The 26628-nt window shown below is 46.9% G+C and overlaps 3 protein-coding genes across 4 annotated transcripts in view; all 3 read left to right on the top strand.

The window, feature by feature from the left end:
* Positions 1-18849, top strand: part of LOC128807138 (endonuclease domain-containing 1 protein-like) — a 161401-nt gene extending 142552 nt beyond the window's left edge. The window contains exons 4-7 of the mRNA XM_053977262.1: positions 4248-4298; positions 13252-13393; positions 16026-16344; positions 17481-18849. Coding sequence (XP_053833237.1) covers positions 16060-16344; positions 17481-18026 — 831 coding nt within the window. The 5' untranslated portion in view covers positions 4248-4298; positions 13252-13393; positions 16026-16059 and the 3' untranslated portion in view covers positions 18027-18849. The remainder of the gene's footprint in view (positions 1-4247; positions 4299-13251; positions 13394-16025; positions 16345-17480) is intronic.
* On the top strand, positions 8241-11079 carry LOC128807139 (endonuclease domain-containing 1 protein-like). The gene is made up of 2 exons (XM_053977263.1): positions 8241-8522; positions 10540-11079. The coding sequence occupies exons 1-2, from the start codon at positions 8241-8243 to the stop codon at positions 11077-11079; spliced, it is 822 nt and encodes a 273-aa protein (XP_053833238.1).
* Positions 18850-20360: 1511 nt separating the features above from the next.
* On the top strand, positions 20361-25621 carry LOC128807137 (endonuclease domain-containing 1 protein-like). 2 transcript variants are annotated; one of them, XM_053977260.1, is made up of 3 exons: positions 20361-20446; positions 22407-22725; positions 24738-25621. In XM_053977260.1, the coding sequence occupies exons 2-3, from the start codon at positions 22438-22440 to the stop codon at positions 25296-25298; spliced, it is 849 nt and encodes a 282-aa protein (XP_053833235.1). In that variant the 5' UTR covers positions 20361-20446; positions 22407-22437; the 3' UTR covers positions 25299-25621. The 2 variants fall into 2 exon arrangements, with proteins under 2 accessions (XP_053833235.1, XP_053833236.1); XM_053977261.1 differs by lacking the exon at positions 20361-20446 and adding an exon at positions 20840-20937.
* Positions 25622-26628: the final 1007 nt, after the last annotated feature.

The raw sequence follows: 26628 nt of genomic DNA, 5'->3' as shown, positions 1-26628 counted from the left end.
TTTGCTTATCTTTGGGACAGGTTGTTTCTGCAGGTTACTTTGTTTGGATGACTGAGGATAAAAATCATGCAGCCTTTTAAAGATGAGCTGCCTGAATAGATGCTAAATGAAAATAACTTGGAGAACAAAGGAGCCGTTTAAGAGTAAATAATACCTTTAAGTCTGTGCCTCTGTTTTCTGAATGTTTGAGTGATTTCCAAGAGTAAAATCCAAAGTTCAATACAAAGAGTAAAATCCAAAGTTCAATACAACACACAGATAAAGAATCTCAAATTAGCAGAAGACTTCATGGTAAAAGCACTAAGAGATAATGTCCAAGTAGCTGTAGGGCACCTGTGATCTTTAGGAGAGAAGAGCTCTGTAATGGAATAATCTGGCTGGGCAGTTGCCCTATGTTACAATAAAGAGGGGTGTTCCCTGCTTTAATCCTGCAGAAAAACAATGTTTTGAAAGGTTGATATTAAATAACTGCATGGACTTCAATGGCAAGTTTGTGCCACTAACCTCATTGTGCCTTCCAAATAATGCACCCACAGGGAATGGATGGAGGGCTGGAACACCTCTCCTCTGGAGACAGTCTGAGAGAGTTGGGAGTGATGAGTCTGCAGAAGAAAAGGCTCCAGGAAGACCTTAGAGTTCCTTCCAGTGCCTAAAGGGGCTCCAAGAGAGCTGGAAAGGGATGTTGGACAAGGGCCTGGAGGCACAAGACAAGGGGGAATGGCTTCCCACTGCCAGAGGGCAGGCTTAGGTGGGATATTGGGAAGAAATTTTTCCCTGTGAGGGTGGTGAGGCCCTGGCACAGGGTGCCCAGAGAAGCTGTGGCTGCCCCATCCCTGGAAGCGTCCAAGGCCAGGTTGGATAGGGCTTGGAGAAACCTCGTCTTGTCAAAGGTGTCCCTGCCCATGGCAGGGGATTGGAATGAGATGATCTTGAAGTTCCCTTCCAATCCAAACCCTTCTGTGATTCCATGATTATAATACTCAGGAACAAGTGTGAGAGCGGTATGCAAAAAAAGGGCCATGTTCTCAGTGCTGTGTTTCCTGTAATACAGACTCCCAGGATACCCTGTTGGGGCTGATGATAACAGCTCTGTATTTATAAGAAACAGTTGTTAAAAAAAACCATAAAAGTATCAACCATTGCATTTTGTGCTGATTTGTGTGATTTTGATCTGCAGCTGACTGAAAAACAAGAACCGGTACAGAGAAACTGAGTGCTAAACCTGATTATTTTCAATCTTCTTATTGCTCCAGCTTTGCCCACGTTGACCTGCATTTTGGTATTATTTTGAATAACTCTGCACATTTTTTTCACAATACCCATGGTTGCATAAAGATTTACCTTTTGACATTTGAGGCTGGACTTGACTCACACTGACTCCTTCTCCCCACCATTCTCAGAGGTGAAACCTCTGCACCAACCTCTGTAACCAGAGAGGTATTTTTTTAGGACCATAGAATCATTTAGGCTGGAAAAGATCTCTAAGATCATTGAGGTCCTTGCAGCAGATCTACAATCAGTGCTGGATCAGACTGCTCCAGGTTGGCTCCATCCCAAGCCAATGGTGTCTCCAAGGGTTCCCACGGGACAGTTGGATCAAATCCATCTCTTTGTATTCAGTACCTCCACCTTGAGGTTGATGGGTTTCTGGTTTAGGGTTCCCCACACCCAAATTATGATGGTAGCATTTGCTCTTGCATTGTCCAGGCACAACAGCCTGTAGCAGAACTGGTGAATCTGACTTTTCCTACCAAGGCAACAAAGAGCTCCAATGAGGACAACCAGGTGTGGTCTAACCCCAGAGGTTAAACTGGCACAAACACTTCAAAAGCCCTCCAAAATTCATTGTTATGGGATCTGCCTCTTATCAGCCAGTCTGGATTTTAAATTAATCTCCTGTAAACCAGTTTTGCTGGGCTGGTTTCCTCACTTGTGACAGCAGATGCTTTTGTTTGTCAAGAACGAAACTTTGACCTCTCCTTAGACCCATAGCTGGGCTGTGGGTACTGCTGCCCAGCACTTCCCTAACCTCATCAGCTGCCTTCTCTGCCCCAGGAAATATCCCTCACTGAGAGCTGAGTCCTGGCAGTCAGCCCCTGGTGAGAAGGTTGTGTTCTAGGAAAGTGCCTTCATTGTCCAAGAGCTGGCTGAGGTGAGGTCTGAGCTGGCTACGTGCAGGTTTCTTCTTTTCCCTGATTGGTTCCTGTGTGGTTTAGTCTGAGGAAAATCTTGGCTCATCACTGAAGCATTTGCCTATTCTTATGGCTGATTTTCTCATCCTGCTCCAAGTTACCCCTGCAAACCCACCCATGTTCCCATTCCTCTCTCTCCTACTTGGGAAATGAAATGTTACCCATGTACAACACTTTCAGAACCACATCAGTGCAGAATCCCACAAAACAAAGGAAATGCTGAATTTGCTTACCACATTTTGTGACTCATCACATCTTGTTGACCTAGTGCTGGAAATACCCATCTAAAATTTCCACAGGTGCTTGTTATGGACAGTGGTATATTTTTACCATAATCCTGTTATCTGGATCTTTCTGAGTGAAAAGGAGCATAAAATTGGGCATCCATAGCATCTAGATTCAGGATTTTCTCACACATCCCATTGGCAGTGGTCATGTCCCATTAAATGGTATCTGCAGCAGAAAACCAAGTCACAAAGGAAGCATCACAGGTCCCCTCTGAGGTCACCTGTTTGAGGTGGAAGAGGAGTGTTGCAGACTAAGGCTGGATCACAAGGGGAGCCCAGAGAAGGCCTATGGTGACTTTTGACTTGCTTCATTGCATCCATGAGCTGGCTCTTAGTCCAGCAGGAGGTCTGACTCAGAGCAAGTCACCTGCACAAAAAACCTTTTGACTTCACTTCTCAAGAACCCAAATTTGCATCTAGTCTGTGGACGGTTTAGCATGAGCTCATTTTTAAACCAGATGATCTTGTAGTGCTATCTGCTCTTTTGGGCTTGAGTAAGGCTTAGAACACACAGCTAACCCTGCCAGGAGGTAAGAAAAATAATCTTTGTTCCTTATCCTCTGTTGTCTTCCATAATCACATAAAATATCTTGGTCTGAGAACACTCAGACTGAATTGCATGAAGTGCATCCTTCCCTCCTGTTCCTTGCAATGCTGATTATTTGCTGTGTTCTCAAGAAAACATCCTTCCAGACAGGAAAGCCTGTCCCTGAAATTCCTCCCCTGAAATTCCTGCTGGATTGACACATCAAGAAAATGAATGAGGAGAGGCTGTTTGATTTGAAGGTCTGTCCAGAAGGAAAGGGCTTTGGAAATGGATGGCTTCTGTATTTTTCTGTTACGCTTTGGCTAAGTCATGTGATACAGACATGGATTTAGAGATGGCAACATAAAGTGGGACTCAGCTCATGTAATGCTGGAGGTGTAAGTCAGAGCTTGGCCCTCTTTGAATCCTCATGGTGATCAGAGAGGAAGAAACACTTTTAGAGTGTAATTCCCTTCATCTTCCAGATGTGAGCTGTGCCCTGGAAATGTGGATATTCCTCTTGTATTGACTCTACAGGGAGTGCTGAGAACCAGCCCTTAAACAGGGTGAATCCTGCTTAGCCAAAACCAGAGCTCCTGGGACTACAAGTCATTTAGATGGGGTGAGCCAGGAGCGAGTTCCTACAGCTGTTTGTTTGTGTTGGTCTGTCCTCAAGGGCCAGTTTCTTGTGAACTCATTGTAATGAGGACATGTTCTTAATTAGGCCAGGATTTGAGTTTGCCACCTCCTACAACACAGCATTATCACATCTTTTCTGGCTGAAGGCAGTGAGCTCTGAGTGACACCTTCAGAGGTGAAGGGAAGATCAGCATTGCCCACTGCACACAGCTGGCCCTCCCTTCCGAGCCACATCCGCAGGCTCCAGGGGATGCCAAGCCCAGCAGAGGTGACCAAAGGCACAGCCCCTGAGCACAAGGGCTGCTTTTCCTCATGAGCAACAAGGCTCTTCCTCTGAAGCCTGGTCTGACATATTTCCTCTTGCAATCAACAACCTCATTTCCACATGGAGTCAGCCAGCAGTCAAACTGGAAATCATGTTGACGTGACTGCTAATTACCCTTGGCATAACTAATGTGCAGTAGCAAAGCTTGTATTTATTGAAGTGTGGAGATGGCTAGCAGAGGAACCAAACTGGTGCAGACACTGTTGAAAAAGATCAGTCTCTCCTTAGGGAAAGAAATGAGTGGCTAGGGTCTCATCTTGTTGCTGTCTTTTCCCCAGAAGAGTCTGAACCAGGATTCTGGAAGTGTGTCCTCCTCCTGGCTCTCTGAGGTATGTGGTGTGTTTTTTATGACTTTGGGCTATAGAAAGACTTAAAAGTACAACTCTCAGGACCAGAGGATTTGGCCTGTGTTGACATAATTTTCCAGACAATATCTGAGTGTGACAGGCCAGGGTGGGGTGGGATGGGGAGAAGATGGGAGATGTATCTACCATAGGATCAAAGAAATGCTGTTTGGCAACATCAGCCGCAGGACTCTAATTCATCTGTATTTTCATCCGGCTAAGCCTTGAGTCACCTATGCAATTCATCCTATGTCATTGCCCAACAACCTGTTCCAGTGCTGTAGTCGGTGCCTAGAGGCAATTTTTATCCTGCTGTGCAACCTCCCAAGCCAGTCTATGGGTGCTGCCCTTTGTTACAGCGCCTGGCTCTGCCACAGAGAGCTCAGCTTTGCTGTTTCTCGACCTTTTGAGTAGCTGTAGGCAGCTGTTGGGCTGCCCTTCGGCCTCCCTTTGGCCAGACTCAACACGTCTGAATCCCTGTTTTCCAAAAGAATGTGCTCCATGCCTCAGACCGCCTTGGTAGCAGTTCTGAGGGCAACTTCAAAGCAGCCAAATCGCAACAGCATTTGGGAGTCCACAAACATGGTGAAATCCTAATGCACAAACAACTTCCAGGAAGGAAAATCAAAGGAGGCGTCATAAGCAGGTTGTATTAATAAGTAAAGGTATTTCATCCTCCTAAGAATGTATCTGTATGAAACCACAGCATGGATTAATTTCTATACAGACCAAAATGTGATTGAAATTTAAATGCAGTTATGACTGCTGTTATAGCTTATGAGGAAGTGTGTTGTTATCACTGCAAGGTGGAAAGAAAATTCAGAATTCAGGCTCCAGAGTTGCTTTAATACTCTGGGACTTCCATTTTACCTGAGGAACAACTGCAGAATGTGAGAGACCAGAAGTGAAGGGTAACCCAGGTTCTTGTTAACAGATCCCTTGGGGTGGATTAAAATGAAACAACACTGAATGACCAGTGTTTTTAAGAATATATATGTATATGGGTTTATTTTAGAACAATTTGGTTGCAATGGAAAAGAAGGTATGTAGTCATTTTAGTTAGTGTTATCTTTATTAATATCCATATTATATATCCATGTTTTATATATCTATATCTCCATATATATATATCCATATCTATTTTTATATATATATATCCATACATATCCATTAAAATATCACTTAAGAAAATATATAAAGGAAAAAAATAAAGAGAAAGAAAGGATAAGAATAGAAAGACCTCACCACCTGTGGATCCAGAGACAAAATTTTATTGTTGCTATTTTGATGTCTCTTGGTTGAAGTGATGGTCACAGTCTTCATCCACTGGGGGAAAAGTCCCCAAACAAAAAGTCTGATGAGTTAAAATATGCTCAGACTGGGTGGGAATGCCCAGGTACCTCACCTGGTGTGGGTAGCTTTCAGTCCTTTGGTGGAAGGCCTCAGGAATGAGTCTGGGGACACTTCAGGGGTTCTTTGATGGTTTATGACCTCTTCTCAGCTGCCTCTCACATCGGGGCAGTTGAGACTGTTATGGCCCATCAGAAGGGATGAAACCCCTCAGGTGTGAGCGTGACCTTGTCCAGGGGTGAGGGCTGGGAGTTCTACAGCTGAGCCAGTTATGTCAGGGAGGACAACTGCCATGATAAAAACACCATCCTACCTCCACAGGGTCTGCTTCTTATCATCCTTCTCCCTTATCTGGCTCAAAACCTGGCTTGTAGCGTCCCGTGGTGGATGCTCACTACCTCTGTCTTATGCAGTTCAGAGGTTTTGCCATGTGAGGATCTGAAAGTGAAAAAAATACACTGATTTTTGGTCTCAAAGGCCAAAAGAAACTGAAAGAGTGTAACCACAGGGAGCCTGACAGCTCTCAGCTGTGAGTGTTAGTAGCAAGGTGGTGCTTCATTGGTGGCAAGGAGGTGACCCCTCTGTCACCTCAGTGTTACCTGCTACCAAAGATATCCAAATCCCACACCAACTTTTTCAGCTGAACTGTACCATATTAAAAAAGCTGTTGATCCTTGTGAGGAAAAAATGGATTGAATACATTTATCTCAAAAATTCAAGTATTGCCATGAGCCAGCATTTGGAGTGTTGCATAGAAAGGCTTGAAGAAAATTGTTTGAAAGGGATAATGTACATCTGCTGTCCTTGCGGGGGGAGGGGATTTAGTAACATGGTCAAGCTTTTAAATCCTTACTTTTTCCTTGCACTTTTCTCCATAAAATTGATACTTTTCATATGGCTCTGGACAAAGGGTCTATTTTTCACATAGAAAATGTTCCTCGAGGGAGACCTGCACAGCAGAGGTGCTTTAGGGTCACGTCTGGGACACAGGGGAAGAACAGAAGAAGCAGCTGTTGCCTTTTATCTAATCTTTGGTCAGATTGGGTCAGTGTTTTACCCATCACTTGAAGCTCACTCTCATTTGTACACCTGACAAAGATGAACATGTGAATGCCCCATCCCTGGAAATGTTCAAGGCCAGGATGGATCGGACTTTGAGCAACCTGGTCTAGTGGAATGTGTCAAAACAGGCGACTTGGAAATGGATGATCCCTAAGGTCCCTCCCAATCCAAACCATTCCATGATTCTTTCTGTGATTCTATGAACATACTTGGTATGTAAAGTGAGACCTGTGTGTATCACCATCCTGGCTGCTGTAAAGAGTGTGCTGGCCTTGAGGTGTCTACACTCCCTCTCTGTCCTCACTCATAGATCCTGCCTGTGGCCATGGGATCTTTGCTGCCCTTGAAGGAGAGCAGTCCAGAAGAGCACAAATCTCCTCAATACATCTATCCAAGCAACATTTCTCTTTCTTGCATTTTGTTTTCTCATGTGCATTTGGCTTCTGCTGCTGGGATTTACTTTGCCATGAAGACCCACAGCCCTCCATGCACTTAGTATCTCTTCAGCTATTCACTTCCACAGGGACTGAAAACTCAGGAGAAGGCTTTGATGACATCTCATTTTTTTTTCACTAGAATCACAGCATCATTTAGGTTGGAAAAGATGTCCAAGATCATCAAGTCACATCTTTGATCAATCACCACCTTGTCAACCAGACCAACTGAGTGCCATGTCCAGTCATTAAAGTAGAAACAGTACTGCCCTCAGGTTCAAAACCCCCTTTTTCCACTACTGCAGTCATAAGAGCTGTTTCCATTTCCCTGCATTTGCTCAGCTACTTCACAGCTTACCTTGCCTTGAGAATGAGGTTGGACTGCTGCCTTTAGCATCTGATAGAAAGAAAACTGAGGGAGAAATCAGAACATCCACTGGGAGAAGCCAGATCCAGATTTCAAAACATGTTTCCTAAAAAAGTGCTGCAAATCCTGGGTTTTTTTCTACCGTGATATGGAAAACTTACCAAAAGTACTTAATGTAGGAATCTCTGATCTCACAACTGTAAGAATACTGGAGGATCCAACAGAATTTTTTACAAGTTGAAGAAATGGGGGTTTGTCTTAGGGAAAAGACCACAGGGGAGTTGGATCACTGGGCAGCAGATCTCACTGAACATCTCACATTCAGAAAGTGCACAGCTCAGGGCAACATGCAGGTAGTGCCTCCACTAACTTGAAAGGCAAAGAAGATCCAGTAAATAGGCACTGGAGCACAGATTTTTTTATAAAAAGAAACACTGAAACGCAAAACCATGAGCTCATAGACCTCAGGAGTTGTTTGAGAGATTCATTACTTCTTATGCTTATATCTGGTTATAACAACCAAGACGTTACTATATTCGGGAGTTTTGGAAGTGGAGGAAAATTAATCCAGTTTAGAATGAGCAGTGGGAATAGACTGCTCCTCTTCCAGCTGTGTCCCACCTACACGGGCCATGACCAGCCCTCTCCAAGCTGAGTGTCCCTCTGCATTTGCCTTCCAGGGGAGCAAGAGCCCTTCTCTGAAATCCTCCCATGATGCTGTGGCTGCTGCTGCTGCAGGTGTTGGCCAGCTGCCTCTGGCTGGGACATGGCGAGGTGGTGACATCCTTCACAAGTTGTCCTCAGTTCTTCTACAGGAATACTGCTCCAGGTAATGCCCTGGAGCTACAGAACCCAGCCTGGATCTGCCAGCGCTACAAAAACCAGTATCATTTTGCCACCCTGTATGACAGAGATTTGCACATTCCTGTCTACTCTGCTTACATCTACCAGCCTGGACCTGGAAACAGATCTAAATCGTGGTTTGTTGAGCCCCAGGTGAGTGTCTCTCTTACAACACATCACCCTCCAGTCATTAAAAGATGAGCTGCAGCATTCAACCCAACTTTTCTATTGCCTCCCACTTCCCTACACACATGCAAATGAACACACTGGACAGGATTCTTCTCATTTAACTTCAAACCCCTGCACCACATGGCTCCTCTGGTGCATCTGAGACATCAGCAGGAGGATGAGATGAATCATATCCCAAAGGTGCCCAGCTCTCTGCCTTCACCTGACAGGAACAGCAAATCAGATTTCTTTGCTTTCATGACAAAGTCAAATGCTTCCCCTCCCTGTGCCCTGCTGTGCTGGCTGGCCAAGTGATGGGAAAAGGCATCCAGGAGAGGCTAAACGTGAGGGACCAACAGTCCTGCTGGGATCTGATCCCCACTTTGCCCTGAGCTGTTCTGCACCCCTGGCAGAGTTTATCTGCTCCCAGACAAGAGTCAAACAGGCTTTGTGAGAGGTGTTAGAGAAGTGAGGAGAAACTCAGAAGGGGGTGAGATGGCCCCGGGACAAAGCCCTGGGGGAAAAGGCACTGGAGATGAGAGGGTCAGATTAACTGTGGAGGGATCTCTGGAGAGACATTTCAGGCAGTGGAAAGTGAGGATCATCAGTGTTGGTCCATTCACAAGGGTGAGATCTCCATCCATGGGCAGTGACCCCGAGCACCTTTGGCTCAGGCTTGCTCCAGAAGGATCCAGCAGTCAGACAGAACTGCACAAGCTCTAGAGCCCTCACAAATGTCCTTCAGACAAACTTCAGTAGAACAGGCCAGGCCAATTAAGGAACAGAAGAACAGCAAATTCAGGACCTTTCTATGAGCAGAGTAGGAAGAGTGTTTTTGGTGAAAATGTGGAAGATCATAATGTCCAGTTCCAGAGGAAGGCTAAATATGCTTCCCTAAAGATAAACAACAAGCTGTTGAAGTTATGAAAAAGTAACCATTTGCACTCATTACTGACATGAACATGAGCAACTCATCTAGTCTTCACCACTGCAGCCTCCACATTAGGGAGGGATTAAAACTTTTGTAGAATTATAGAGTCATAGAGTGGTTTGTGTTGGAAGGAACCTTAAAGATCATCTCAATCCAAACCGCCTACATGGGCCAGGCCACTTGTCACCAGACCAGCATGCTCCAAACCCATCATTGGCCTTATCTTCCTAGACCCTGGACACAGGATACCTGAAAAATCTTTGATTTTGCTAACTTTTCCTGAGGCCTTTTTGGAGTATTTAGTTTTCACAGGAGTCTTTTGGGATTACAGGCTCCTCTCAGAAGCTGATGTTTTTTAATTTCATATCAGTGATGCTGCAGAAAATGCTCCCTGGCCCAGATCAGCTCTGAGACACATTCTCAGCACTGCTGTAACAGATTCCATTCACATTGAGATCTTTTTGCTTAGTGAGCAAAACTCTCCATCCTTGAACGAACTGTAGCCCTCCCAGGGAAACCTCAGCTCCAGGACTGATTTCCTGACACAACTGCCTGAGTATGGGGTCAGAGGAGGTAAACTCTGGTGTTCCACGACTGGGCTACACCTGTAGCAACCACACATAAAATCACAGAATCACAGAATCACAGAATCCCAGTGGGGAGTGAGGGGATCCAGGGAGAGCCCTGGGCAGATTTGGGCTGTGGAGACAGGAGGAAAGGGAAGCAGTTTTGGCAGGGAAGGTGTCTCACCAAAGTTTCCTTTCAATCCTAGGAGTGGGAAATGTTTCTTGTCTCATGCATCCATCCATGCTCCCAGCACAGGCTGCAGGTTGGATCACAAAGGTCACAAGTCAATCTGAGAGCAGTCAGATTCTGAGCTGCTTGCTCTTTAAAGCTCTTGCATTCATGCAGGAGGGGCATGTGTATGATTTCTCTCAGATTCTTACATTTTCCTACACTGAGATGGCAAAAAATGGGATCTTGACCATCAGAGACTTCTGCTCCAGGGAAATCTGTTTCATTACATGCATCCTCAGTACTGACACCTTTTCCTCTTCTTACCCTGTCAAGCTGATCAACCCAACTTATCACAAGGATATGGATACAGAGAAGTCCATTGAAAATCAGTACAAGATCACTCCACAGCAAATTGGCCAGAGTCAGGGTATCAACCAAGACTACAACAAGCTCCAGGGTTTGGACCGTGGTCACTTGAGCCCCAGTGGCCACCAAAGAGGCAACAACAGCAAGTGGGCTACCTTCACCCTCACCAACATAGTGCCCCAGAACAGCACACTCAACAAGGGCCAGTGGAAAGACTATGAGAACCAAACGATGGCTCAGAACACCCAGGGCTGTACAATCACCTACGTGGTCACGGGTGCTGTGCCTGGGAACACCTACCTCTCCAATAAGAGGGTTAATGTGCCCAGCCACATCTGGTCAGCTGCCTGCTGCCAGACCAACACCATCATGAACCCTTGGGCGGTCATTGCTGAAAACAACAAGAACCAGGTCCTGAACCTCACACTGGCACAACTGGAGACACGCTTGTCCCAGCTCTATGGTAGGGGACAGGTTTCTCTGTTTGACAGTGACTGTCCCCGCTAACAAACCTCATATCCTGGGTGGAAAAGGATCATGAAATTTTCCCACATGTCATAGATTCACAGAATGCTTTGTGGTTTATGGGACTTTGAAGATCATCTTGTTCCATCCCTTTCCCCGTGCAGTGACACCTTCCACTACACCAGGTTGCTCCAAGGCCCATCCAACCTGGCTTTGAACACTTCCAGGGATGGGACAGCCACAGCTTCTCTGCTCACCCTATGCCAGGGCCTCACCACTCCCTCTGTATAGAATTTCTCCCTAACATCTCATGTAACCCTGCCCTTTGTCAGTGTGAAACCATTCCCTCTTGTCCTGTCACTCCATGCCCTTGTCCAAAATCTCTCTCCAGATCTCTTGCTGAACTTCTAGGTAGTGGAAGGGGATCCAACTTCTCCCCACAGCCTTTTCTTGTCAAGGCTGAACACCTTCAGCTGTCTCAGCCTGTCTCCAGGGCAGAGATGTTCGAGACCTTGAAACATCTTCGTGGCCTCCACTGGACTCCACTCCAATATGTTTTTTGTCCTTCTCATGTTGTGGGCCCCACAGCTGGACACAGCACTCCAGGTGCAAGGACAAGATTCAGGACAACTTATTCTAGATGATCCTCCTTGACCAAGGGTATGGACTAGAAGATTTTGAGTGGACCTTCCCACACTCAAAAATTCAGTGATTATGTGATCCTGAGACATGGTTTTGTTTGCTTGCTTTTGAAACTGCACCTTGAGAGCAGCACCAGTTGTATCAGACAGGCAGGATGAGGCATTAGATATAAAGGAAGCTTTGAGCAGCCAAAGATAAATTCCTGTGATGCACTGCTTGGATACCTTCATTCTCTGCTCTGCTTCTGAAGCTTTTCTGCAAAATTACAGGGAACTGATTTGTGGAAATGTGTTCAATATATTCAATATATTCAATGTATTCAGTGTCATAATCAAAAGATCATCATAGAACAGATCATTTAGTTCCTGAGTAGTTCACTGTAAAAATTATTTGATGCAGTGCTGGTTTGCAGGGTCATCTCATGTATAAACCACAAGTTGTTTCTTGCTGAAATTTTTACTACCAATAATGTCACAGTTCCCAGAACATCAGTACTATTTCAGGCTGAGAGACATCTGCAGACACCTCTGCTGTACCTCAGAGGGCTCCCTCTGACTCGCTCACCCACCTCTGCACACCAGCTGGGGCTTGAGACCACACTTATCCTCACCCCTGCTCATCCCATGCCCACTGCTTCCACTTTCCAGGCTCTGGAACTTTGGGTGATCGAGCAACCCCATGGATCTCACCTCCATCACCTCCTTGGGCTGTCCTGGGAACCTTTACCCCTGGAAGTACCCAGAAACCGTAAACCTTAAACCACTAATACATATCATCCAGTGCCAAATCCAAATGCCTCTGAAACCTCCAGGGATGATGACTCCAGCACCTCTCTGGGCAACCTTTTCCATTGCCTCACCTCATGAGGGCTGGAAACATTTTTTCTAATATCTAATATGAATTTCCCCTGTCTCATCTTAAAGCCTTTTCCTCTAGTCCTCTCACTACTGGCATGGTAGAAGAGACTAACCTCAAACTCATTACAACCTCCTTTTAGGTAATTGTAGAGTGCCCTGAGCCTGCTCTACTCAAAGACTAAAATCTAATCCTAACATCTAATCTAGTTCTGCCTTCCATCATTTTGAAGCTGCTCCCTGTTGTCCTGTCACTCCAAACCCCTCTCAAAAGTTCCTCTCCATGTGAACCACTCTCAGGTACTGAAAGGGGCTCTAAGGTCTCCCAGAGCCTTCTCAGCAGAAGGCTTTGCATGAATAAGGGCTCTTACAAAGCCTTTGCAATCAGGCAAGGAAAAATATGCAGCCTGACCCTACTAATTGTGTTCTGAGAGGCTGCAGAAGAGCAGACTGTGAACATCTGGGTGTACTCAGAGACAGGCCAGTCTAGTGCCACAAGAGATGTTCTGCCAGGAACAGAAACACGTGTAGGTCCCCATTCGTGGGGAATGAGGAAATGAACAGATAAGTCACCAGACCCAGTTATTTTCTCCTGACATGTGATGCTGCAATAACCTGGGAGAAATCCTGAGGAAATTGCAAATAGCAACTGTCACCCCACTTCAGGGTGGTTGTGAACAAATCTCCTTGAATAATAACAGAAAACCTTTCTTTTCAGTGAAATTCCATGTTTATGACAACAGGCAGATTTATGACCAGGTATATATTGCACTGGGACTCCTGAGGGATCAGCCAAGTGTTTCTTCAGGGAGAAGAAGAAAGGAACTCTTCAGCTGCCTGTTCTGAGACACTGCTTCAAGGTAAGCTCTTGATCCTTTCTCACCATTTACTCCAATATTTCAAGACTTTCTTGAGCTATGGAATAAATATATATAGAGACAGCCTAGGCTGGAGTTGCTGAGTTCCAACATCTGCTCTCCAAGGAGCAATGAGAGTTTGCATGCACTGAATTTTGCAGCTCTTTAACACTTCCAGTAAAGGAGATCAAGGACAGAAGGAATTATTTGGGAAGGAATTTCAAGCCAAGTCACCTGGAAAATTAACATCAACTGTTCAGTAAGAAGGAGGGGTGAGTTTATTGAGCACCAAAACTCCACCCATGACCTTGCAAGAGGCCTCTGGACAAACACAGGTGGCTGAATTCCTGGATAAACTACCTCTAAACACTGTGGGAAATCTAACAACAGTGCCTACTTGGAGATCATATAGAAACAGCCAGTCTGAGACTGCAGCAGAGGCATATGAGACTCCTCTGCCACTTTGGGGCTGTGAGCAGAATCCTGTGCCACTCTTTCCCACGGTAGGCTGGTTTCTATGTATCTGATATTAAGTTAGATATTAATTTAGTTAAATATGTTTTAAGCTGGAGGGGGTCATGCAGAAGGACTTTTCAGGAACTTCTCTGCTTGATTTGGGGCAGCTATGGGCATGTTCTGCAGAGCACTGTAGAAGTCACCACTTGTTGTTCCTGTTCTTAGTTTCCAGCTGACTGGTCAGTGTTCCTGATCCGGGGTTGCTAAAGAGAAAAAGGACCAGATGTCTTGCATCAGAGCCAAGGGTATATGTAGCTTAATATCCCAATGCCAGCTGAGAGGCAGGACCCCAGGTGGATCATTTGGGGCTCAGTATTGGGTCTGACTGGAAGAGCTGAGTGTCTGTGTGAACCTGCATGGGGCCAGAGACATGTAGGAAGTGCAGCATTGCTGTTCTTTGCCTGCCCAACGCCCCAGGAGATTAAAGCCCAGCTCAGCATTGCAGGGGGCTGAGCAGAGTCTGTGCCCAGCTGCAGGTGTCTGCTGTGGGAAGGTGCTGAGAGCAGGAGGGAGTGAGAATGGCCTGAAACTGAGTCAGGGAAGACTTAAGCTGGATATCAGGAAGAGGTTTTTCACCCAGAGGGTGGTTGAACCCTGAAATAGGCTCCCCAGGGAAGTATCACATCACCACACCTGCCTGAGTACAAAATGTGTTTGTACAATACTGTCAGGCACATGGTGGGATTTCTGGGACTGTCCTGTGCAGGACCAGAAGTTGGACCAAGTGGTCCTGATGGGTCCAATCCAACTCAGTTTCTTCTGTAATTCTATGAGATCATGTTTGGAAGCAGTGGCTTCCTGGCCCTGTTTTGTTGAAGGCTTTTTTCTCCAGTGTCAGTGCAAAACTGAGCTCTTGACCAACTGAGGTAGGTTGGAAAAGGTGACCTTATCCCAGTGCCATATCTCAGTTCCATGATAACTTTGTCGTGAGAGCTGTTTAGGCATTGGGTGAGTTTGTAACACCCCTCAGACAGACTATGCCCCCACCATTGCCTCCTCTGGGCACCTAAAACCTATTTTAGATTTCACCCTCTCTTGTGAAAAAGGGAGATTTGCTCAAACCTTTAGTGTGTGTTCAGTCTGTCAGTGCCACGTGAAAGCCAAAACCCTTCTCAGTCTGTTGGTGTCCCGTGGTAGGGACCCTTCACTGAGCAGTTCTCTGGGTTGGAGGGTTTGACTGTTCAGAGTCACACACCAACCAGAGAAGCCCCTCCTGGGTCTCCACACCTTTAGCCACTGCCAGAAACCGCCAGCGCTCCTGAAGGACTCACTTTAACTGTTTGCAGAATAACACTATTAATAAAACTGTGACAGACTGAGGTTTGAGGCTTGCCAGTGAAAGTATCTGACTGCAGAAAGATATTCAAAGTGAGATACTAATTCAGAACAACATACTAATAAGCTTTAATCCCCAACAAAATCTGGCTTGAGGTAATCATTCAGCATGCATAAAGAAGGATTCTTACCCAATAGGCATCCCTAAGGGAGAGAAGGCAGGTTCAGCCCATCAACTGATCCCAGAAGTTACAATGGAGTCTCCCATCACTTCTCTCCATTTTTAATTCACTTTTATACTATTTCTTTACATTTAGGAGGTGTTTGCATGTAGTCATACATCTTTCTCAGTGAGGGGCTCTCGTGCCTTGGGGGTGGATATCTCAATAAAGTACCTGTAGTAACCTTGGGATGAGGATGTGCGTCAGTCCGAGGAGAGGAATTTTGCCCTGGCTGCTGATTCAGCAGCAGGACATCTTCATTTGTCTCCCATGGTTTTCAGTTGCCACACAGATGATCAGCCAGAAAATACCACCGAGGTGTCTCCTCTGCAAGGGTTTTGACAGAGCCTGGCCATGATGTCTCCGCTCCACTCCACCTGCTGTTTAGGCTCACCTTAGATTTAGTCCTCTTTGTGTGTGGAAGGCCAGGTATGCTGACTGTGTTTCATCCAGGGACAAGCAACCAAATTTTCCCCCGTAACTTCTCTACCATTATCCTTTTATCCCCAGTCCTTTTATCCCTGCACAAGCCTGTAGCGCTGATGATTCTTCCATATCCAGGAGGACAGAAGTTACCCCCTCCTTGGTCTCTCATAGTCCCCTCCTCTGCATTTGCCTTCCAGGAGAGCAAGAGCCCCTCACTGAAATCCTCCCACGATGCTGTGGCTGCTGCTGCTGCAGGTGTTGGCCAGCTGCCTCTGGCTGGGACACGGTGAGGTGGTGAAGTCCTTTGAAACTTCATGTCCTCAGTTTTTTTTCCGGGAGATCCCCCCAAATGAAGCTCTGGAGCCACGGAACCCAGCCTGGATCTGCCAGCGCTACAAGAACCAGTATTACTTTGCCACCCTGTACGACAGGAAGATGCGTATTCCTGTCTACTCTGCTTACATCTACCAGCCTGGACCTGGCAAAAGACCTAAAACATGGCTGGTTGAGCCCCAGGTGAGTGTCTCACTTATAGCACATTGCCCTCCAGCCACTCAGAGATGAGCTGCAGCATTTAACCCAACTTTTCTATTGCCTCCCACTTCCCTACACACATGCAAATGAACACACTGGACAGGATTCTTCTCATTTAACTTCAAACCCCTGCACCACATGGCTCCTCTGGTGCATCTGAGACATCAGCAGGAGGATGAGATGAATCATATCCCAAAGGTGCCCAGCTCTCTGCCTTCACCTGACAGGAACAGCAAATCAGATTTCTTTGCTTTCATGATAAAGTCAAATGCTTCCCCTCCCTGTGCCCTGCTGTGCTGGCTGGCCAAGTGATGGGAAAAGGCATCCAGGAGAGGCTAAACGTGAGGGACCAACAGTCCTGCTGGGATCTGATCCCCACTTTGCCCTGAGCTGTTCTGCACCCCTGGCAGAGTTTATCTGCTCCCAGACAAGAGTCAAACAGGCTTTGTGAGTGGTGTTAGAGAAGTGAGGAGAAACTCAGAAGGGGGTGAGATGGCCCCGGGACAAAGCCCTGGGGGAAAAGGCACTGGAGATGAGAGGGTCAGGTTAACTGTGGAGGGATTTCTGGAGAGACATTTCAGGCAGTGGAAAGTGAGGAGCATCAGTGTTGGTCCATTCACAAGGGTGAGATCTCCATCCATGGGCAGTGACCCCGAGCACCTTTGGCTCAGGCTTGCTCCAGAAGGATCCAGCAGTCAGACAGAGCTCTGAAACCAACAGAGCTCTCCCAGATATCTTTCAGTCAAACTTCAGAACTTTTGGAAAACAGGCCAAGGAAATAACGCGCACAAAAAGAGGAAATTCGTGTCGTTGGTAAGGACAGAAGGGCAGGATTGATTTAGGTGAAAATGAACCACAGAAGAAGCCCATATGCAGTGTTACAAAGAACAGATAAATATAATGCACTAAATGTGAAATGAATTTCTGAAATAAAATAATATTTGCAGTTTGATTGCACTTTCAGATTCTCATAGGAACTCAAGCAATCTGGTATTGTACCACATCAGGAGCAGACAAAAAACAGGATCTTGACACTCAGAGACTTCTGCTCTAGGAATGTCTGTTCAATTATCCTCATCCCCAATACTAACACCTTTTCCTCTTTTTTTTCTGTCAAGCTGATTGGCCCAACTTTTCCCAAAACTATGGAAAAAGAGTGGACACTCTTAAATCAATACAATGTCACCTTAGAGAAACTCAGCCAGAGCCAGGCTATCCTTCATGACTACAAGAACCTGACGGGTTTGAACCGGGGCCATTTGAACCCCAATGGCCACCACGACGACTACAGCAGCAGGATGGCTACCTTCACCCTCACCAACATAGTGCCCCAGGATGAGAAACTCAATGGCGGCGCCTGGAACAACTACGAGCAGCAAACGATGATCAGGAGGACCCAGGGCTGTAAAATCACCTACGCCATTGTGGGTGCTGTGCCTGGGAACAACTACATCGCCAAGGGGAGGGTTAATAAACCCAGCCACCTCTGGTCAGCTGCCTGCTGTGTGGTGGACAACAACCACATAAAGGCTTGGGCGGTCATCGCTGAGAATGACAAGAACCAGGTTGAGCTCCTCACCCTGGGGGAGCTGGAGGACACGTTAACTGAGCTGTATGGGAGGGGACAGGTTTCCCTGTTTGACAGTGACTGTCCCCGGGAATAAGCCTCACATCCTGGGTGGAATGGGGTCAGGAGCTTTTGCCACATGTCATAGAATCACAGAATAGTTTGGGTTTGAAGGAATTTCAAAGACCATCCATGTAGTCTCAGCTCCTGAGCCATGGGCAGGGATACCTTCCACTATCCTTGGTGGCTCCAAGCCCTGTCCAACCTGGCTTTGAACACTTCCAGGGATGGAGCAGCCACAACTTCTCTGGACAACCTGTGCCAGGGCCTCACCACCCTCACAGTAAAGAATTTCTTCTTAACATCTAATGTAACCCCACCTGCTTTCAGTTTAAAGCCATTCCCTCTTGTCCTGTCACTCCATACCCTTGTCCAAAGTCCCTCTCTTCTTTAAAAGCCTTTAGACACTGGAAGGGGTCCATGTTGTCCTTAGAGCCTTCTTTTCTCCAGGCTCCCTCAACCTCAGCTCTCTCACCCTCTTTCTGGAGCAGATGTGCTCCAGCTCTTGGAGGAAGTCTGTGGCCTCCTGTGGACTCCACTCCAACATCTTTGTCTCCTTCTCTTCTGTTGTGGATCCCAGAGCTGGAGGTAGCACTGCAGGTGGGGTCTCACCAGAATAGAATAGAGAGGGACAAATGGACTGTAGAAGGGAACAAGACAACCCAAGCCTCCCAAAGGCCTCTGATTCATTTCCAGGAAGGTCTGAGAGAGCAGACTTCACATGATATCTAATTTCCATTAGGAAGTGAGAAACCTGTCTTCAGTACATTCTGCCACCTGCTTATAGAGTAGTTTAGGGACTAACATAACAATTTCCATGCCAAGTGTGTAATTTACTAATAAAACCTTGTGGAATTTTACATATTTTCTGTTTTTTGTTATTCCTTTTGGCCATGTACATTTAGGGATCTTGCGGGGTGGTCTCTTTTCCTTGAAAGTGGTTTTGTGGGCAGAATGAGAGCTACCAGCACAGCACTGTAAGGGCTGTGACCTTTACCTCATTCAGACCCAACACAAGCATTCACAACAAAGTTTACTTGCTACCATGCTGGATTGCAGGTTCACCTCATATATAAACCACAAGTTGCTTCCCAGTGAAATTTCCACCAGCAGGAAAGTAAAAGTGCCCATGCTCACAGGAGATTGGGCATCCAAACACAACCAGAGGATGCCATAACATCCGGACAAGTGTCAGCATCAGACTCCACTTACTTCTCATACAAATGACCATGAACAAAGTGGGCCAGACTGCCAACAGCTCTTACAAGATATCTCCATGGCTCCTGCAATGAGACTTCAAATGTTGGTGTCCTCACTCATGATCCTTTGGGAGTGAGATCCTGTGCAACAAAGAGTTCAACGGGTTCTGTGCATTCAGGATTATGTGGGATTGCCCCACTTTTCCTGGGAGGGGTTTCACACTGTGTCATGCATCACTTTGGAGTTGGGAAACACTTTGGGGGACTTGGATGATTTATGGCCCATTCTGATGATGATGTGACCACTGTTGGGCCCTGCTTTGTTTTGTCAGTTGGGCCCCATCAGAAAACAGGAATTTGCTCCAACTCCACCAGATCTACTTCCTCTTGGCCTTCTCCCTCATTCTGGCTAATCCCCACTTTGTTTAAGGTATCAATCCAAGGTTAACCGAGACAAAAGAAACCACAGCACTCAACCAATTTGTCTAAACAAACTTTGGTCTAACACACTTCTTCTGGATACTTCTGGTTGTAACAACCAACACATCATTCTATTATTCCAGGACTTCTGTAAACAGAAGGAATTATAGGATAACATAGCTATGATGTACTGGGAGGCTGCAGAAGAGCAGACTGTCAATATCTGAGTGTACTCAGAGACAGGCCAGTCCATCCAATGTCACCAGAGATGTTCTGTTGGGAACAGAAACACGTGTAGGTGCTGGAGCAGCAGCGGCTGCAGCTGGGGGAATTGATGAATTGACCAAGGAAGTGACCAGACCCTGTTGGCTGATCCTGACATACCATGCTGCCAGTCAGCAAATTTGGGAGAAATTCTGAGCAAACTATGGCAAACAACTGTCAGCACATTTCAGGGTGGGTATGAACAAACTCCCTAAATAAAAATAGAAAACTTCTCTTTTCTGTGGAATTCCTTGTTTATAAGAAAGGGCAAATTCGTTACTGGGTATATATTTAACTGATCTGGACATACCATGCTGCAAATCAGCAAAGTTGGGAGAAATTCTGAGGAAACTATGAAAAACAACTGAAAAAACATTTCAGGGTGGGTGCGAACATAACCCCCGAATGAAAATAGAAAACTTCTCTTTTCTGTGGAATTCCCTGTTTATAACAAGGAGCAAATTTATGACTGGGTATATATTGCAGTGCAACTCCTGAGAATTCAAACAGTTCTTTCTCCAGGAAGAAGACAGAAGGAACAGTTCAGCTGCCTGTTCGGAGACTCTGCTTCAAGGTAAGCTCTTGCTCCTTCCTCACCATTGACTCCAAGATTCAAAATCTTTCCTGAGTTTCAGAATAAATATATATAGGCAAAGCCTCAGCTGGAGCTGCTGTGCTCCAAGGAGCAATCAGAGCATATGCATGCACTGAATTTTGCAGGACATTAGTATTTTCTGTCAGTAAGGAGGGCAAGGACAGAAGGAATGATTTGGGAAAGAAACTCAAGCTAGCTCAACTGAAAATAAATATTGAACTGTGGAATAAGAAGGAAGGGGGAGATTATTCAGCAATAAAACTCCACCCGTGACTAGCAAAAACCTCTGGACAAACAGAGGTGCAGTCCAAATACCTGGCAAAATTTACTCTATTGGCTTCTTGGGAAATCAAACTGTCTCTCCCTGGAGAGCAGATAAACCCAGGCAGTCTGAGACTGGAGCTGAGGCATTTGAGACTCCTCTGTCACTTTGGGGCTGTGAGCAGAATCCTGTGCCGCTCCTTCTCACAGTAGGTTGTTTTCTATGTATCTGTTAAGTTAGATATTGTGTTAGTGAGATCTATTTTAATTTCAAGGAGGGGTCATGCAGAAGGACTTTTCACACACTTCTCTGCTTGATTTGGGGCAGCTATGGGCATGCTCTGCAGAGCCCTGTAAAAAATCCCGACTTGTAGTTCCAGTTCTAAGTCTCCAGCTCATTGGTCACCACATTCCCGATCCAGGGATGAGGGTCAGGGAATAGAAGAAGAAAAGAAGAAGAAAAGAGCAAATGTGCAAGGTGACTTGTCAAGCCTTCAGCAGTCCTCAGCTCAGACCCTTCCCAGCCCAAGGTGGGCTTTGTGCTTTACAGGCTGTGGCAGCTTTCTCTCCCAGGAACCCTTTGAACTGCCTGTCCCAGCTGCCTTATTCCAAATGCTGATGATATTAAATCACTCCAATGAGTGTCTGCTAGTGCAAATGGAAGCATCCCTGCTCTCCCAAACCTCTGCTGCCTCTGAAAGGAGACAAAGCCCCTTGCTTGCTTGCCCGCGTCCCAGGGAACTGTTCATCAGTTTCTCTATAGGGAATGACCTTACTGACTGCTGAAAATCACATCAGCACTAAGAAAGACAAAATAGGACAGGTGGCTGTCCAAGAAATTCCTGCTACGGTGCCTTTGACTGTACAGGCAAATCAATCAGCAAAGCTGAAGATGGGCATCAGCAGGAATCCCAAGCAACCAGGGGAAGAGCTGCCCCTCAGTGCTTGCATTGCAGCAGCCATTGTGCTGATAAGATAGAGGTGTTACCCCCGTGCTTGCTGCTACCATCTGCTTGGTCCCTTCATTTGCTCTCTCCATGTGTCTGCACGTTCAGAGTCTGGGGTTGGATAATGTGGAAATGCAAGGTGAGCAGCAGGACACCCATTGCCAAGGCCAGGTGAGAGGCAGGACCCAGGTGGATCATCTGGGGCTCAGTATTGGGTCTGACTGGAAGAGCTGAGTGTCTGTGTGAACCTGCATGGGGCCAGAGACATGTAGGAAGTGCAGCATTGCTGTTCTTTGCCTGCCCAATGCCCCAGGAGATTAAAGCCCAGCTCATCATTGCAGGGGGCTGAGCAGAGTGTGTGCCCAGCTCCAGGTGTCTCCTGTGGAAAGGTGCTGAGAGCAGGAGGGAGGTGGGAAATGTGACCTTGTCCCAGGCTGTGCCTCAGTTGCTAGATCACTTTGTTGTAAGACCTGATTGCAGTCCTGGTGGGTTTGACTCTTTCCTCCTACAGGCTGAGCTCTCCCACTGCTGCCTTCTCTGGGCTCCTAAATACTGTTTTAGGTTTTACCCATATTTCCTCCCTGACTTTTCCATATCCAGGAGGACAGAAATTACTCCTTTCCTGGTCTCTCTGAATCCCCTCCTCTGCCAACTCTGTCCCCCTGCACAAAAAGGCTCCAGGCCATGACCAGCTCTCTCCAGCTGAGTGTCCCTCTGCATTTGCCTTCCAGGGGAGCAAGAGCCCTTCTCTGAAATCCTCCCATGATGCTGGGGCTGCTGCTGCTGCAGGTGTTGGCCAGCTGCCTCTGGCTGGGACACGGTGAGGTGGTGACATCCTTCACAAGCTGTCCTCAGTTCTTCTATGCTGGGACCACCCCAAATGATGTCCTGAATCCAAAGAACCCAGCCTGGATCTGTCAGCGCTACATGAACTCATATCACTATGCCACCCTGTATGACAGAGACAGGAGAATTCCAGTGTACTCAGCCTACAAATACAAGCCTGGAGATGCCAAGAAACCTCACTCGTGGTGGTTTGTTGAGCCCCAGGTGAGTGTCTCTCTTACAGCACATCACCCTCCAGCCACTCAGAGGTGAGCTGCAGCATTTAAATTATCACTTCTATTTCCTAACACCCCACTACACACATGCAAATGGACACACAGGATGGGAATGTCCTCACTGAACTTCAAACCCCTGCACCACATGGCTCCTCTGATGCATCTGAGACATCAGCAGGAGGATGAGATGAATCATATGCCAAAGGTGCCCAGCTCTCTGCCTTCACCTGACAGGAACAGCAAATCAGATTTCTTTGCTTTCATGACAAAGTCAAATGCTTCCCCTCCCTGTGCCCTGCTGTGCTGGCTGGCCAAGTGATGGGAAAAGGCATCCAGGAGAGGCTAAACGTGAGGGACCAACAGTCCTGCTGGGATCTGATCCCCACTTTGCCCTGAGCTGTTCTGCACCCCTGGCAGAGTTTATCTGCTCCCAGACAAGAGTCAAACACGCTTTGTGAGTGGTGTTAGAGAAGTGAGGAGAAACTCAGAAGGGGGTGAGATGGCCCAGGGACAAAGCCCTGGGGGAAAAGGCACTGGAGATGAGAGGGTCAGATTAACTGTGGAGGGATTTCTGGAGAGACATTTCAGGCAGTGGAAAGTGAGGAGCATCAGTGTTGGTCCATTCACAAGGGTGAGATCTCCATCCATGGGCAGTGACCCCGAGCACCTTTGGCTCAGGCTTGCTCCAGAAGGATCCAGCAGTCAGACAGAACTGCACAAGCTCTAGAGCCCTCACAAATGTCCTTCAGACAAACTTCAGTAGAACAGGCCAGGCCAATTGCAGAAGAGAAAAGAGGCAATTCCTGTCCTTGGTGAGGACAGAGCAGCAGGACAGCATTTGGGGGAAGGTGCCTGAGAAGGAAGCCCCATGCCCTACTCCATAGGAAGGCTAAGTATGTTTCCCTGAAGATTATAAAATGATGTTGAAGTTATGAAAAACAGAAGCATCTTATTACACATAGGAACTCAAGCAACTCATCTAGTCTTGCACCACTGCAGCCTCCCCATTCTCTCTTTTTAGAGAATCATGGAATGCTTTGTGTTGGAAGGAACCTTAAAGACCATCTCAGCCCAGCTCCCCTGCAAGTGGGCCAAGCCACTTGCCATTAGACCAGCATGCTCCAAGCCCTATCCAATCTGGCATTTTCCTCCTGGATCTTGGACCCAGGCCACCCAAAAAGGCTTTGATTTTGTTAACTTTCTCCAGAGGCCTTTTTGGAATATTTCTGTTCTTCAGGACTCTTTTGAAGTTTCAGGCCCCTCTCAGAGCCTGATCATTTGTAACTTCTTTTCTGTGATGCTGCAGAAAATGCTCCCTGGCCCAGATCAGCTCTGAGACACATTCTCAGCACTGCTGTAACAGATTCCATTCACATTGAGATCTTTTTGCTGTGTGAGCAAAACTCTTCATCCTTGAATGAACTGTAGCCCTCCCAGGGAAACCTCAGCTCCAGGACTGATTTCCTGACACAACCCCCTGAGTATGGGGTCAGAGGAGGTAAACTCTGGTGTTCCACGACTGGGCTACACCTCTAGCAACCACACATAAAATCACAGAATCACAGAATCACAGAATCACAGAATCCCAGCGGGGAGTGAGGGGATCCAGGGAGAGCCCTGGGCAGATTTGGGCTGTGGAGACAGGAGGAAAGGGAAGCAGTTTTGGCAGGGAAGGTGTCTCACCAAAGTCTCCTTTCAATCCTAGGAGTGGGAAATGTTTCTTGTCTCATGCATCCATCCATGCTCCCAGCACAGGCTGCAGGTTGGATCACAAAGGTCACAAGTCAATCTGAGAGCAGTCAGATTCTGAGCTGCTTGCTCTTTAAAGCTCTTGCATTCATGCAGGAGGGGCATGTGTATGATTTCTCTCAGATTCTTACATTTTCCTACACTGAGCTGGTAAAAAATGGGATCTTGACCATCAGAGACTTCTGCTCCAGGGAAATCTTCTTCATTATTCCCATTCCCCCTTCTAACACTTCTTTCTCTTTCCCTCTCCAGCTCATAGATAAAAGTAGTCTGAAAGAGATGGAAAGAGAGTCGGTCCTCATAAAGCAACAAAAATTCACTTTAGAACAAATCAAAGAGAGCCAGGCTGTCCTTGATGACTACAAAGACCTGAAGGATTTGGACCGTGGCCATTTGAGCCCCAGTGGCCATCAGGATAGTAGAGAAAGCAAGACAGCTACCTTCACCCTCACCAACATAGTGCCCCAGGACAGCAGTCTCAACAATGGCCAGTGGAACGCCTACGAAGTTAAAACAATGAACAAAAAGACCAAGTGCTGTACAACCACCTACGTTGTCACGGGTGCTGTGCCTGGGAACACCTACGTCTCCAAAGGCAGGGTTAACAGACCCAGCCACATCTGGTCAGCTGCCTGCTGTCTGGGGGACACAGGGCCCAAGGATGCTTGGGGGGCCATTGCTGAGAACGACAAGAATGAGGTGGAGGTCCTCAGCCTGGGGGAGCTGGAGAAGAGGTTGACCAATCTCTATGGGGGAATGGTTACTCTGTTCAACAATGCCTGTCCCCGGGAACAAAGCTCACATCCTTATTAGAAGAGGCTTGGTGGCATTTCCACATGTCCTAGAATCACAGAATCACAGAATGAGTTGGTCTTGATGAGACCTTAGAAATCACCTCATTCTGACCTGCCTGCCATGGTAAAGGACACCTCCCGCTACACCAGGTTGTTCCAAGCCCTCCCCAGCCTGGCCTTGAACGCTTCCAGAGATGGAGCAGTCAAAACAGCTCTGGGTAACTTTTACTCATACCACAGCCTGCTCAGGGTAATTTACTTGGTTATAATATCCCATCTAGCCCTGCCCTCCATCAGTGTGAAACCATTCCCACTTCTCCTGTCACTCCATACCCTTGTCCAAAGACCGTCTCCAGCCCTCATCGAGGTCCTTTAGGTAAGGGACAAATGTCCTCTGCAGCTCTGTGCTGCTTCCTTCTCTGGTGTGTTTCCAGCTCTGTCCCTCAGGGCACCTCCTCCTCTGCTCAAAGGCACAAAGCTGTGGGCAGAACCTCCAGCTGCTTTGCTTTGCTGCCCCTCTCAGGAGAGAGCTCTCAGGAACGGGTCCTCTCCTCCTCAGCTGTCCCCGAGAGTGTGCAGCTGACTTGTCCCTCACCTCCTTAGCAAGGCTGTGGGACCAGGGCGCCTCACGCTGCCCAGAGATCTTTTCTGGAGATCTCCATGTCTGCAGATACCCAAACCCCAACAATACATGGTGATGGACAACCTGCTCTTGCTGATCCTGCTGGAGCCTGGGGTCTGCACTAGAAGATCCTGACAAGTCCCTCCAAAACACAACAATTCAGTGATTCTGTGATCCTGGGACATGCTTTTGGTTGCTTGCTTTGGAAACTGCACCTTGAGAGCAGCAGCTGTTGTATCAGACAGGCAGGCTTTGGCATCAGACACAGAGAAAGCTTTGAGCAGCCAAAGCTAAATTCCTGTGGTGCACTCCTTGGACACCTTCATCCTCTGCTCTGCTTCTGAAGCTCTTCTGCAGATTTATGGGAAATTGATTTGGGCAAATGTATTCAATGGTTGTCAAAGATCAACGTGTGCCACATCATGTAGTTTGCAAGAGCTTGCAATAAAAGTTCCTTGCTGCAGTGCTGGATTGCAGGGTGACATCTTCTATAAACCACAAGTTGCTTCCCACTGAAATTTCTACAACCACCAGTAAAGTCACAGTGCCCAGAGCATCCTTGCAGGACATGGGGTGTGCAAATGCAATCAGAGGATGCCATAACACCCCCACGAGTGTCAGCATCTGACACCAGTTATTCTCCTGTGAATGGCATGAACAGAGTGGGCCGGGGTGCCAACAGCTCCTAGAATCTGTGTCACTTTCAGAGGTGCCAGCTTGGGACTGG

Source organism: Vidua macroura, chromosome 5, assembly GCF_024509145.1.
Source record: "Vidua macroura isolate BioBank_ID:100142 chromosome 5, ASM2450914v1, whole genome shotgun sequence".
Classification (NCBI taxonomy): Eukaryota; Metazoa; Chordata; class Aves; order Passeriformes; family Viduidae; genus Vidua; species Vidua macroura.
Note: the sequence above shows the minus strand (reverse complement) of the source record. Positions and strands in the feature narration are given on the sequence as shown.

Excerpts from the sequence above, each read along its gene's own strand:
- LOC128807139 (XM_053977263.1), top strand. The coding sequence starts at position 8,241 with ATGCTGTGGCTGCTGCTGCTGCAGGTGTTGGCCAGCTGCCTCTGGCTG. Across the intron at positions 8,523-10,539 it reads CGTGGTTTGTTGAGCCCCAG|CTGATCAACCCAACTTATCA; the intron begins GTGAGTGTCTCT and ends TACCCTGTCAAG.
- LOC128807137 (XM_053977260.1), top strand. The coding sequence starts at position 22,438 with ATGATGCTGGGGCTGCTGCTGCTGCAGGTGTTGGCCAGCTGCCTCTGG. Across the intron at positions 22,726-24,737 it reads GGTGGTTTGTTGAGCCCCAG|CTCATAGATAAAAGTAGTCT; the intron begins GTGAGTGTCTCT and ends TTCCCTCTCCAG.